Source organism: Muscardinus avellanarius, assembly GCF_963383645.1.
Source record: "Muscardinus avellanarius genome assembly, chromosome: 5".
NCBI classification, from domain to species: Eukaryota; Metazoa; Chordata; class Mammalia; order Rodentia; family Gliridae; genus Muscardinus; species Muscardinus avellanarius.
In genome coordinates this window covers 19,618,754-19,633,984 of record NC_137790.1, presented here as the reverse complement: position 1 = coordinate 19,633,984, position 15,231 = coordinate 19,618,754, and the positions used below count along the sequence as shown (strand labels likewise).

The following is a 15,231-nucleotide window of genomic DNA, read 5'->3' as shown; positions in this document are numbered from 1 at the left end:
GGCTACACTCCCGACCTATTTTTTATATCTTTTTTTGGAAACAGTGTCTCCTAAACCAGCACGGCTGGCTTCGAAACCTGCGCGATCCTCCTGTCTCCGTCTCCCAAGCGTGGGGATTACAAGCGTGCGCCACCACGTCCAGCGAGAATTGCTTTTTGAATAATACATGTGGGTCCTCTTTCTATAAGATTGGTAAGTCCAAGGATGATACTCCCTGGTATGCAAACCTGAATCTCTGGTAACCAATAGGCACATTATTCAAAAGTATTCTAAGTAGGTATCATTATTCCCTTTGCCACCTATAAAATGGGAGTTATCTTTGCCAACACATAGCAGTTTCCTTGCTTTGTATCATAAAAAATAAAAAGAATAACCCATTATCATTATTTATAGATATTAATATTTCAAAATTATCAAGCTGGGCATGGTGATACACACTTGTAATCCCAGCATTTGGGAGGCTGAGAAAGGAGGATCGCGGTTTGCAGCCAGCCTCAGCTACTTGGAGAGGCCCTTTGCAATCCAGTGAGCCCCTGTTTCAAAATAAAGAACAAAAAATAGGGATGGGGCTGCAGCTCGAAGGTAGAATGCCTCAGTACTACAAAAAAAAAATCAAAATTATCTTTATGCAATAAATGTTATTTTACTAATACTATTATCTACTTCTTAATCAAAGTAAAATTAAAGTAAAAATAGTATTATCACATTAAAAAATCACCACTCCAAAACACAGTGCACGTGTGCATGCACATCATGGAATGATCTAGCCCCTCTGGGAACTCTTACCTTCGTTTTCTGTGTTAGCTGGCACGGAGTCCACCGCACCAAAAGGATGCCAGGGCTGGAGATCGTCCAGGCTGAACTCTCCATTCACGGGAAGAAGCTCCACGGTGGTTTTTGTTTCGGTCAAAGAGGGCATGAGAGCATCATTTCCATAACTGATCCTGGGTTCACTGATCATGTTAGCCAAGACATCATCCGAGTAGTTTTGTTCTTTCTGCAGCAGCTCATCTAAACAAAACCAAACCATCCCCTGGGTGAGTAACAATGATTAGAACGGTAGCAGCAGCAGCAGCAATTCCTACAGACTGTCCGCCAGGCGTGACCTGATGTCACGTAGGGCCACCATGTGGGTACTGTCATTATTTCCATCTAACAGATGTGAAAACTGAGGTGTGTACAAGTTATGTCACTTACACAGAGTCACAGCTGGAAAGTGTCCCTGGTAGGACTTGAACCCAGGGAGAAGGGCAGTTGGCGGATGTTCTGAATGGCTGCACCAATCCTCCTAGAGGTGAAAGATGTCAGGAGCTAAGCTGCCATCTTTCTCTCTACATTTCCTTCTCTCTACAGACTCCCCAAGTATCCGCTGATCAGAACAGAATCAGGAGTGTGCTCTGGTGTAGCGTTGGGGGCAGTGTTGTGAAAAACAGTGAATGTCCCTCAAAGGTCCATGTATTGAAGCTTGTCCACAATGTTCAGAGGTTGGGCTTTTGGAAAACTAATTATTATGTATTTTACACGAGGGCACTAACTTCTGGATAGATCTGCTGAGCTGAATGGACTCTTGGGAGGTTGGTGGAAGCTGTAGGAGGTGGGACCTAGTTGAAGGCGTGGGTCTTTGAGGGGGCATGCGTAGGGACTGTGACTTGTCCTCGGCTTCTCTTTCTTTTTCCTTCCTAGCTGCCACGAAGGAAGCAGCACACCCGTCAACCCTGATGTTTCTGCCTTGGAACCAGCCAACCAGGTCTGACACCTCCAAATTTGTAAGCCAAAATAAAACTTTGACCTTTTAAGTTTTTCTTAAGGTATTTTGTCACAGTGATGGAAAGCTAACAGAGGCAGAGTGTCAGCAGTAGGTAAGTGATAATCTCTTTTCAGCCAACGAACATACCCAGTTCTTGGGGACCCTGGGGAGTCTTCCTCAAACATGTCTGTGGATAAGAAAAGCATAATGGGGATGGGCCTGGTGGCGCATGCTTGTAATCCGAGCATTTGGGAGGCTTGAGAGAGGAGGATCGTGGTTCGCGGACAGCCTCAGCGACTACTTAGTGAGGCCCTCTGCAACTCAGTGAGATCCTGTTTCAAAATAAAGAATAAAAAAGTAGGGCTGGGAGTGCAGCTCAGATGTAGAATACCTTTGGGTTCCATTCCCAGTACCACACACACACAGACACACACACAAAAGAAAAGCATAATGGACCGACAGTCTGCTCTATTCTTAAATGGTTCTCATCACTTAATGTTGAAAAAAAATTTGCATTCCCCAAATTTTTGCCGGGCGCTGCCTGATCTAAAAATGGTCCACGTTGCACTCCCAGATGCAACCCTGACAATGTGCCCAGCCTTCTCCGGCTTCAACATTCCTGCCTTCTAGCATTTTACATGTGACTGGAGAGCTCACCTTTCTCCTTTGCAATTTCTCTTTTCCAAAAAATGCTATTAGTATTCCCTTTCAAAAACAGACTAAACCAAAACCAACTTTGTGGAACATCATCGACTCATCTAACGTTCTGGTGAACTAGTGAAATGTTCAAATCATACTTTTCATTATTAAAAGGCATTTCAGTGGGAGGGGCTAGCTACACTTTGTATCTAGCGTAATCACTGCTTTAAAAAATGATCACAAGGTTTGCAAGTCTCTTAGTATCTTACCAAAGATTCACCAGACTTCTGTTATATTTCCCCAGAGACTCATAGCATATGTGCTAGTAACAATAATATTTGACTATTCAGAATATCTCATTTTTGAATCATACCTGTGCCAAAGTTTAACTGTATTATTTATTTCAAACCAATTACTGGCTAGTATTAATGCAGAAGAAAATGAAAGAAAAATTAGAATTTAAATTTGATTTGTATCATTTTACTATCATCTTTCAAATTCTCTTTCAAGTTGACAAAAACTGCACAATTTACCCGACAGATTAAAATTCTGTTCAAATATACCCATTAAAACAAGCTGATGAGATAGCATTAAAGCACCAGATTAATATCCTTCCACAGAGTCACTTTTATTGCAAGAGATTATTTAAAATGATAAAATCTGGAGCAAATTAGTCCTTTTGAAGCCTAATTTAAGTCATAATATATACCTATTCACTGTGACACCATTCTAAAATTCAATATTTGAAGCTTGAAATGACCTTACCCACACAGATAAAAGGCCCTTGGTAGATTTCCTCTAGCTTTTGCCTGTGTTACAAAGTCATAGTAATGGCCAATAACTTAGCCAATGTCTGATTTAATAAATTAAATGGGCATATCTTTTATATAAATCTTATGTTTGCAACCGTTAACCACTTACTGTCCTGAAGTCAGGATATTCTGGAATAATTATAGGTACTTACATATCCCTTTTTTTTACTTATTTTTTGGTAGTGTGGGCACTGAACCCAGGGCTTTGTGCATTCTAGTCAATTCTTCACCACTGAACATCCATCATACCCTGACTCTTTACACACCCATCCTGAGAAAACATAACCCTCTTCAGTGAGAGAGCTGCTGGTTCAGCTGGGGCCACATTGTTTTTGGTCTTTGTGGTATTCACTGCCGCACATCTTCTTATCTTCTTGTACACATGGACATTTCTCCTCTGTCTGACACACACAGTGCTGCCCTTCCCCCCTGTGATATATCTCAATAATTTTCCTCCTCACTCCAGTCTCTTGGTCTCTATAATTTTCATGTTGTACCTCTTTCTATAATTCTCTTTTGTGGAAGTCCCATCTGGCTTGAATCTTTTGAGAATCTCCTCTCTCTGGATGGATCTGAAATGTATTCTCCCAGGTCTGACTTTTCTCTTCCACTCTATACATTTCCAGGAGTTGGGTGGACGTACTAACTTAAAACTCCCTTCTAATCCGGGTTACTTAGCTGGCATAGAACCCTTTCCTCTCCATTCTGCCTTCTCATTTCCTAATGGTAGCAGTTCTACTATCCCAGCCTCAGACTTGACATTGTCATAATCATCCCTGACTCACACGCAACACTGCTAACAACTCGTACATTCCATTTCTGAATTCTCTCATCTACTTCCCTCTCACTTTTCCATACCCCTCATCTTTGGACCTTGATCATTTTTTTTGCCTGGATAATTGTGACAGTCTCCTTGGTGCCTGCTGTGGTCCCAGACTTATTGTTGAAATTTATTCCCCACTGTGGTAGTAATAAAAGGTGGGGCCTTTGGGAAAAGACTAAGTCATGAAGGCCCCACTTCATGGCGTTAGTGTCTCATGGCAGGTCTGGAGGGAACTGGCTTAGGTCCTTTCTGGCTTTTCCTTTCTCTCGTGATGTGAGTACATACAATTTGTTCTTCCTGGAGGATGCGGTTACAAGGCACCATTTTGGAAGCAGAGAGAGAATGGACCCTCACAGACACGGAACCTACCAACATCTAGATCATAGACCTTTAGTCTCCAGGACAGTGAGAAATACATTTCTACTGTTGAGTCTCAGATAGTCTGTTAGTGTAGCACAAACTGACTAGGTTACTGCTCAGCATACTATTTTTTACTCTTCACTGTTCCCTAGATCTTTCTCTAATACTGAAGTTTGCCCCTCCCCATCTCAATGGGTCCTTGTTCTCTACTCAACTAATATAACTATAGCCAGATGCTGGAGGCCTCCTGTGACGTGAGCTCACAGTTCCTCATTGATGATACCACATCTCTTTCAGGCTGACCAGCCGTGGCTAGCCCCACAGTGACCATGTATTTCCACCAAGACACCTTTGCTCTGTTCCTGCTACTGGAGAATCTTTATCTTAATTATATGACATCCTCTTCTTCCTCTTTTTCCCCTTCCTCTTCTCCTTCCCCTTCTCTTTCTCCTTCTTTTGTATTGGGGATTCAACCCAACGGTGTTCTACCTCTGACCTACATTTCCTGCTCTTTTTAAAAGATTTTATTTTGAAACAGGTCTTGCAAAGTTCCTGAGGCTGTCCTCAAACCTGCAACCCTCCTGTCTTCATCTCACAATTACTGGGACTATGGATGTGTGCCACCATACCCAGTATTAAATTATATAAATTCCTTAAGGCCTGCTCATATGCCTTCTCCCCTTGAACTCCTCTCTCAAGTTAGACAAGAAACTGGACAAGAAACTAAGGGCGAGACAGATGACCTCATCTCTTCAAGGCTCGTGGCCAGTAAGCATCAGGGCTGAAACCCCAATCTTAGTATGCATAACATTCACTTAGCCCCTTTCCATGTCCATCTCTCCCGGTACCAGAAGAGGGGTGCAGGCTTGGCCTTATCATTGGGTTGCTCATTTAACACAGTGTGGGAACCAGGCATTATAAGCCTAACTCCATCCCAGTGTCTTCGGTAATGTTTTCTATGTTCATGGAGTTGAAAGCTGACATGATCACCACTAGCTCCATGGAATAGTTATTGCTTTTGTCTCCTAAAGAGACATTTCCCACACATGGGCAGCTTGATGGAGGGACCCTGTGGCCATCTTAATTTTTGGCAGTTAAAATAAAGCCACCATAGGGAATCATCACAGAGGAAAACCTCACCTTTGTATTTCAGAGAATACCCAGGGCCTTTAATTTGGGGTAACTTGTGGCATCCCCTTTTCTTTTTCATCTCATACTTACTGGCAGATTTCCTCCAAATTAGCACTAGAGTGCCAAGCACCACGACTACGGATTTTCCTGGTTCATTATATTCATGTGCAGAACATTTAAGGAAAAGGATGAACTATTCAAGAAAAGTTACATTTTTAGCTGACTGAAATTCACTTAGCCTTTTTATTTTTTTGTACAAAATAGCAAAATTCCATATTCCTATCTTAATTTAACACAGAGGACTTAGAAATAACCAACTCTGGCTGTCATTTGGAACCATGAAGTCAGTGTGGTTTTAAGGTGGGGGGAGAAGAGGGCGAACATGATGGATTACCACTAGCTGAGGTAGGATTCAATTTTGTGCTCATAAAATGTCTAAGGTGGTCAGATACCTCTTGACATTATTAAGAACTTAAGTTATTACCAACTGAGGAAACACTGGTGCTGGGCAATTGTTCCTGTGACCAAATACTCAGAGCCCAATCTGATATTTCATTGTTGGCTTAGAGTAGAACTTTGTCTCTGCCTTCCATGGTGAGATTAATCATCCATAAACCACCTTCTACTGTGTTGGCGGGCCTGATGGATTATCCTTTTATTTGAATTAATTTAATATTTTATTATAACACTTTGATAGCCCACATTGGGGATTTCCAAAGCTTTTCAGCATCTACCTTTGCCAAGTGCTCTATTAAACTGAGAGGCTATGTTCATTTTCTTGTAAGTTTTTTTTTTTTCTTCCTATCTTTCTAAAAGCTGTTTGTTATTGCCCAAAATTGCAGCAATTACCTTTGGAGTCAAATATCTTCCACAGTACTCAGATACTTGAGCTTTGCAGCTTAAAGTACAAATATTTAACTGAGTTCAATGACAGTAATATTTAACCTATGGTTTAAGTAATAATAGAGGTAATTTCAAATATTAAAACACAGAATAAACCCCATTACCTTGCTCTTTGAAAAAAAAATTGTTTGAGAATGTACTTAGGTCTACTTGAAATAAATATGTCAAAGAAAAATATCACCATGTAGCTATCATTAAAAATAGTTAAACTATTTCAAAGAAAGTAACATCAAAAGAGACAGTAGTCATTTCATCTTCAAATGGATAATAGGACTGTGGAAAACAGATAAATTCTACATAATTCATTAATTAATTCTTTTATTTATTAATCTACTAGCCAAACTCATTCTAAACATTTAATAGCCCCATTTTAGGTTTCAAGGAAATAAAGTTATAGATATTATGCCAACAAATTATTTTTATGAGTTTCATAATTACTTAAAGTTACTGGACAATTTCTTCCATATATTAAACATACTTGGGATAGGTAGGAATACTTTATTCATATAGAGGAAGTCATCCCAGCCTTTCCTTTGTGAAAGTCTCTTTGGAGACTGGTGAAAACAGGAGGTGCCCAGATTTGCTGTGTTTTCTTTTGTCAAGGGTCGAACCTCCATTGTCATATTTTTTTTTTATTCCCCTGGCTCCTGGTAGAGAAATATTTCTGGTGGAAAAATATTTATCTCTAGCATCTATTCAAACTGGAAATTCCTCTTTAATCTTGTCTTACAGGGGCTTCTCATAGGACCAATTCTTATCATTTAAACAGCTACTTGATTACACATCTGCCTGAAGGGACCGAGGATCACATCCCTATACACTACACAATATGCACCCTCCCCTCAATCACAACACAGCTGCATTGAAGTATTTGTAAAGGGAACATAATTTTTCCCTGTCAGGAAGCTCCACTATAAATCAGCTATCATCCATTCTAGGCATTCTGCCCACACCAGCACTATGAGATCAGATTTAATTTTCAATCAGAGTTCTTTGCATGTCTGATTCTTGGCTCAGCATATTCTGCTATGCTCTTTATTAGGCTTAACATCTCCGTGGCCTCTGTAACTCCCAAAGGCTTGTATTCCTCGCCCATGAGATCTCAGGCAGTTGGCTGGATGGTCTTTGCAATTCCTTCACTTAAATCCCATTGTCTAAACTCTCGGTACAGAGGTGTCCGCAGGGAGCTGGCTAGAAATGAAGAATCCCTATCCTCAGAATTAGAATCTGTACACTACCCAAATCTCCAGGAGACTCACGCATGTCACAACTGAGAAGACCTATTCCCCACCATGTTGACCATCACCACCAGCTGTACCAAGGCACCACTACTCAATAGGTTCACTTATCCTTTCATAAAAGTCAAAACAAACCTTGGAAGAGAAGACAAAAACAAAACAGGGCATGAGAGATGGGTGAGCAGGACCCAAACTGCCAAAGGACACTTCACTTTCAAATATTTTCAGGATCTTGTTCTTATAACCAACATACTCTGTTCCCTTGAAGCTATATTATTCACAGTTGTGTTTCTGTACCAAAAACCACAGGAAAGGAAAGACTGGTCATGGATTTCCTTCTATGCCAGACCATTTGTTAGGTAGAAGCCACATACCAGCAAGAACAGAGAAATGTTCAGGAAACAGGTCAGTGTAATGCTGTCTGAGAAAAAGAATGTACTTATAAGCATAATGGTCACCAGGGCCCACACGTCATCACTGGGCTCTTCCAGAAAAGAGAAGCTCTTCCCCATTAAAGATGCTTTTAGCAAGCAGCCTAGGCTGGGGAGTAAATATACCTCAAGGCATAGACTAAGCCATGGGACGGTGAAGCAGAGCTGTCCCATTTGGGGCAGCTTTGGGGACAACCTGCAGGGTCTTCAAGTGATTACTGCACATGCAGGAATGTTTTTATTAGTCTATGTGCTGCAGCCATCTGTGATGTCGGAGAGCCATGTTACGACGCCTTAGAATCACGAGAGTAACTGACTCATAACATCAGCCGTTTCTGTGGCCTTTTTATAGCTGTTAGCTTATTTGATACCCACAACAATTTTTTTTTTTTTTGTGGTACTGGGGATTGAACCCAGGGGCATTCTACCTCTAAACATCCAGCCCCATTTTATTTCTTACCTATAAACAGGGTCTCATTAAGTTGCCGAGGTTGGCCAGGAACCTGCACTCTCCCATCTCAGCATCCCAAGTACTGGAATTACCATTACGCACCACCATACACATTATGAACACAATTCTGTTGTGGCTTCACGACACTCTTTAAGATGGGAGTACTACTCCCAATGAGGGCTGAATGAACGGACAACCATCCTGAGAAGAAGATTAAAACTTAACAAGTGGCATAATTGGTATCTGAACTCAAATTTCCGGATTCCTAGTTCAACTTTCTCAACAGCCCATGAGAAATTCTGTTTCATAGAAGACAATGATTAGTAGCTAATGCCGTAGAAGCATAAACCCAACCCTCTCTCATCATGAACCTACATTTTTTTTGTTGTGTGTGGTACTGTGGATTGAACCCAGGGGCATCCTACCTCCAAGCTACCCCCCAGCCCTATTTGTTATTCTTTATTTTGAAACAGGGTGTCACTAAGTTGCGGAGAACCTCACTAAGTGGCGGAGGCTGGCCGCAAACCTCAGACTGTCCTGTCTCAGCCTCCCAAGTACTGGGGCTACAAGCATGCGCCATCTCACCTAGCTCAATAAGCCTACATTTTTTTTTTTTTTTTGAGTTTCAGAAATGGATGAATTCAATAACATGTGTGTATGTGCACACACACACACACACACACACACACACACACACACACACGGAAGTTAAATCCAAGAGCTTCTTGGTGGCAAAGCATCAAAGCCACCCCAGCCATACAAGCCTTTTTTCCTTTTACCAAATGAGGTCTTAGCCTATCACTGTCTTGCAGGTCTAACCTCCAATGGTCTTCTCTGGAACACCACCTCTTTAGAGTTCCCTCCACCAAGCACTGGCCTGGGTATGAATTGCCTGCCATTAGGTTTCACCAACTCCAAGTCACGTTTAAAATAATTTGGACTCAGTGCTGGGCATGGTGGCGCACACTTGTAATCCCTGTGCTTGGGAGGCGGAAACAGGAGGATTGCACAGGTTCGAAGCCAGCCTTGCTGGCTTAAGAGACCCTGTTTCCAAATTTTAAAAAGTATAAAAATAGGTATGGAAGTGTAGCCCGGAGGTAGAAGGGTTTTCAGGAACCCCAGTACCACTAATAATAATAATAATAATAATAATAATAATAATAATTTGGATTCTGATTTTGAGCTCCTCGAAGTATGGGGACACTGGGTTAATTCTGCACTCAGTCATACTAAATATCCTTTTCCATCCATGATATAATACACTAACTGGAATACTTCAATCACAGAGAGCGAAACAGCCCTGTAAGATTGTTTTTCAAGTTGGGGGAAAATTTAGAGACAGATTATCGCTAAATAATGCTGTCCCACAAATCCCATTTTTATCTTGACCTCCAGAAAATTAGGACAGTCCTCTTATTTTTAGCTATGCTATCAATCTTGAAAATCTTCCAGGGTTACAATTCAGACTCCATGTCCAACACTGGGTTTATTTTTGTTCAGCAGTTCCTGGCCATGATATTTAAACGGGGACAGGCTTTGTCCACTGATGGCAACAAACTGTCCCTGGAGGGGGACAGCAGCAAGGCTACACATCACATGAAAATATTCCTTACTGCAAGTGACATTTTCCTGAAATACCACTTGTCTGGCTTAGACTGAAGGCATGGAAAAAGTCCCTTTCCATTTATGACAAATTTTCTTTGGCTTTCAAAATCATACATCAAACAACTTAGACCTACTAATGGATCAGTCAGAAACTGAGATAAAAGTCACTCAGGCTCGCTGGCATCTAAAAGCAGATGAAAAGGCTCCTTCCCCACATTTATTTGCAGAACGTATGCCAATATCCTGGTCTTATTTTCAACTACACTAAGGGGTCTTAATTCTACCTGTGTGGTCAGTGACCTAAAATATAGATTATAAAGCAAGTTTACATACTACAGAAATAATCACTGAAGGTATGTTGTGCAGAGATTGTAATCCTCCCATACATAGTAAGAATGCCCCTGTTTTGATGAAACATATAGCACAAAACTTAGGTATAAATGGCTGTCATGTTTGTAACCTAATTTCAAAAAAAGGGACATTTTGTGAAGCATTTTTGAAATGTTTCAGTAAGTCTAAAATCTTATTAAATTAAAATAGTACTATAGGTACCTCCAGTTTTAATCTTTACCTATCTGGATATTTTCGTCTGATTAATTATAATAAAGTCATATCATATGGACCCTTAACGTAAGAAAATACAAAAGACATGTTTTCTGCTAACAAAAAACAAAAATGAGATTTTTGTGCTTCATATCCTTTAAACATACAAATTATTTCATATGGTCTTCAACCTAAGAAACAGCTGTCTATTACTTGCTAGAGAAAAAAAAACTGGCTTATATAGTTGAGAGACGTGCATTTTAAGGGCTGGGCTACAGGACTGTCAAGGTATTGATTATGTGACATTCCCTCTTCAAAACTGTCTTAAGAGACTCGTCTTTGCAGCAAAGTTATGACTTGACTGTGATACCTCAGATTCTGTTACATATATAAAAAGGATCAGTGGGTACTAATTATAAGCGTATCATACATATAGTGCAGAAAATGTAGAAAAAAGCAATAATAATTCATTTGCAATCTCACCCCCAGAGGTAACTAAGACCAATGCTTTACTGTTTAAATGGTCTTATCCTTTACGGAACTGATTACTTCATCTCTTCTCGATCTTCCTTTTATTATCTCATTTTTATAACTGTTGCCAATGAGAATAAATATTCCGAGGTTACTCAGGCATGCAGAGAGTCCTTGGAATCAAGATGATCAGGTTTGAGGACACACACAGAGATGGACTCATGAGGAGGAATTCTCTAGTTCCATTTTCCAGCAATTATTTTTCAGCATTCTCTTAAGTTATTTCTCATAATTGGGGTACAGTTTTTTTGAGGTACTGGAGATGGAACCCAGGGGATTCTACCTTTGAGCTGCACATCCAGCCCTATTTTTTTTTTTTTTTTATTCTTTATTTTTGAAACAGGGTCTCACTGAGTTGCAATGGGCCTAAATAGCTGAGGCTGTCCACAAACTACAGTCCTTTAGTCTCAGCCTCCCAAATGCTGGGATTTCAAGCATGCACCACCACACCTGGCTGGGTTTTTTTTATTATTGTTATTATTTGGTTTTCTTCTAAGTAAGTTCTTGGATATAAATTGAAAAAATGAAATGTGAGGCTCAACAATGTGGGATACTATCACCTTTCATTTTTTGAAACTGCTAATGCTTTTTAATGAGGACAAAAAGTACAGTAAGAAAAACATATATATATATATATTTTTCAGTATTGGGGATGGAACTCAGGGGCATTCTACTTCCGAGCTACACCCCCAGCCCTATTTTTTATTCTTTATTTTGAAACAGGGTCTCAGTGAGTTGCAAAGGGCCTCACTAAGTAGCTGAGACTGTCCGCGAACCGCGATCCTCCTGTCTCAGCCTCCCAAATGCTGGGATTACAAGCATGTGCCACCATGTCGGGCAGAAAAAATATTTTTAAGAGCTAAAAAGACAGTATTCATGCTCTTGTATACATCTGGATACTGTAAGCTCACTCAGAAGACACATAAAATATGAACCCAGTGTCTCCTGGGTCCATCATTGCTGGCGTTGGGGTACTCTAGGTGTTAATCCATAGGCTTTCCTTTATCTGAGCTCTGAACCTATTCAGAGAGCAGGCAGAGATTAAAACAGCACCTTTGCTTCTGATAAAGGCCAGGCCTTTTCTGTCTCATGTGATGCCTTTTCTGGGGATCCTGTCTCATACAGCACACATGGCTGGTCCAGCAGTATGTGGAGGGGGATCAGCTCTAAGTTGTTCCTTGAACTATGCAAGACAGGGAGGGACAACGGGGCTGCTGACAGCTGTGTAGGCTGGTGCCACAACACTAGAAAGAGCTCTCATTTATGGCGCCCCTAAAGCTCTGTGCTGTGACCTGCACAAATGGACTATCACCAATACCCTCTCTCAAACTTGAGGGAGAAGTGTACATGACCTTGGTAAGAGAGATTCTGGGGAGCACCAAAGCATATACATGTAATGGAAACAGCCCTCCTCCCGCCAGCTAACAATCACTCTCTGCTGTGTGGCAAAGAAAACACATTCTAATAGATTCATGTTGATGCATGATTAACTAATAGAATTTTACACTTAGGAGGATGAAAAAAAAATTGTTAGCCAGAGTAATGAGCTCGTGGTAGAAAGATTTTTAAGACCCATACATAGTGAATTTCAGTCAGAGAGCCTAGAAGACTTATGCTGACAATTATAAGAGGTGTAAGAGCAGCACAAATATTAGTCATCACAATGTTCCGAGGAAGGGCTCCAGTTCCTACAGAACTTTTTATACATAATAGCTAATTTGAAATATTAACTAATTAGCTAATTAATTAATTTTTAAATTTTTGGTACTGGACCGGGCGTGGTGGCGCACGCTTGTAATCCCCGCGCATGGGAGGCGGAGACAGGAGGATCGCGCAGGTTCGAAGCCAGCCGCGCTGGCTTAAGAGACCCTGTTTCCAAACATAAATAAAAAATAGGTCTGGGAGTGTAGCCCAGAGGTAGAAGGGCTTCCAGGAACCCCAGTACCACCAAAAACAAACAAACAAACAAACAAACAACAAAAAGATTTCTTTTTTGATACTGGGGATTGAACCCAGGGGTGTCCTACCTCTGATATATACCCCAGTCCTTTTTTTTTTTTTTTTTTTTAAAAAAAAAAATTCAAACAGGATCTTGCTATGTTACTGAGGCAGGCCTTGAACCTACGATCCTCCGGTCTCAGCCTCTGAAGTACCGGGATTCCAGGAATGCGCCACCAAGCCTGGGTGAAGTGTTAATTTGTACAGATAAAAACAAAAAGACCTCTATGCTTTTCTGCACAGTGGGCTATTTTTTCCTTTAACACAGAACTCGCTTTCAGGTGATCAGTTCTACACATGGCGGAGGCTCTTTCTCTTCTGTAGGTCACCCATGTGCATCCTTAACAAGGTGTAGAGAAACCAAGCCTGGGAGCAGCAAGTACTTGGCATTTGGGGCGTGGCAACGAGAGAACAATGTCTGTATCCTTATGAGGCACTGAAGTGAGAGAAGCTGAAAGGACTCACTTTAAAGAAAATAATCTGAAACTAAGGATACTCATGCCACTTTATCTTTTACTAGTTTGTCAGTTCATCCATCCATCCATCCATCCATCCATCCATCCATTCATCCATCCACCCACCCATCCATTCAGCGATCCTAACATCTTCCAGGCCAGTGCTAAAAATAACCAAGTCGATCTCTTGTAACTCGGAGAACTCAGAGTTCAGAAAACAAGACTGAATGATTCTCATACAAATGCTATGGTAAGGTTATGGACAGAGTGAGAAAGAAGTTGAGTTTTTGGACCGGGAGCAGCAATCTTCTGGTTTAACTTTGAGTGTCTGCCTGAAGTCCACAGGGGGCTTGGTCTGCAGGGTGAAGGTGCTGTAGGTGGTAGAAACGTTAGCAGGGCTTGAGTCCCTGGGAGCCTGTTCTTAACGGGGACTGTGAAACCCTGCAGCACATGCGTGCACTCGCTCTATGGGCTCTCTCCCTCTCTCAGCTCCGGTTGGAAATGTGACCACTGCCCTTCTATGTGTCCTCTAGCCATGCTGTTTTCACTATCACCTTTACCAGAGGACAAACCAATGGGACTCCAGCCTGATCCTAGCCTTTGAACTTCTAAAGCTGTGAGCTAAATCAACCTTTTCTCTTTATAGTTAGTTGCCTCAGGCATCTTGTTATAGTAAAGTGAAATTGACTTAAAACAATTATAGCACAGCCAGAGGGGAAGGAGATTGCTATCCTAGTGGATAGAAGGTGCATGTATGTATCAAGGCAATCTAAAACCCAGGGATGTTTGGGGCATAAGGGAAATGAAAGGGGAAGAAGCCAGGGGTTTCTGTGGGGAATACAGAGGGCAGAAAAATACCCCTACCTGCACTGTGAGCATACAATTAGCAAAATCTCAGACTAGAAATTCTACAGGCCAAGTGACCGATGTTTCATGAATAAGTAAAAAAAGAGAAAGGGATGCAGGGAAGGCTGGGTTTTAAAAAGACAGGGCAACATTAAAAATGGGCAAGAAGATCAGCCAAGCACAGAAAGAGAAGGGACATATGTTTTCTCTAATATGCCCAAACTAGGGAGTATTGGGGATACCAGAGGGACTCCAGATAACGGAGGGGAAACCTCAGCAAAGCCTGAAAGGAAGGATAGGAGAGGAAGATGGCTGAGGTTGATTAATGGAGGAGCTACATCTGAGTATGTGTACAAGTGTGAATGTAGCGTGGTCAACCTGGACATTCATTGTTGGGAGGGGGGAAGGGGAAGCAGAGGGTGGGGAGAGGACACCAAGCATATCCTGAATGTATGGCATTTTCAATATGATCCACATAAAAATAAAATAAGAGTAAAAAGAGTTCCTATGTGCATTAAAGAAAAGCACAAAAACTCCTAAAAATAAAAATGGGCAAGAAGACAAGGATGCACACAAGAGTGGTGGAGCCAGGGAGATGTTTAGAAGGTGGTACAAGAAGGGAGAGTGGGTGCCTCGGTGCTGGCTGTGTGGTTTGACTGGGATACGGCAGAAACATTTCAGGGTGATGGGTAAAGTCCTTATTCTTAACCTGAGTTTA

The 15,231-nt window shown here is 41.3% G+C and overlaps 1 protein-coding gene across 9 annotated transcripts in view; it reads right to left on the bottom strand.

Annotated features, from left to right (window-relative positions):
- The window catches only part of APP (amyloid beta precursor protein), a gene marked incomplete at its 5' end in the record, with an annotated part of 275,766 nt that overhangs the window by 29,023 nt on the left and 231,512 nt on the right, over positions 1–15,231 (bottom strand). For all 9 annotated transcript variants that reach the window (XM_080696688.1, XM_080696689.1, XM_080696690.1 and 6 more), the window contains one exon: positions 787–1,011. In XM_080696688.1, the coding sequence (XP_080552814.1) occupies positions 787–1,011 (225 nt within the window). The remainder of the gene's footprint in view (positions 1–786; positions 1,012–15,231) is intronic.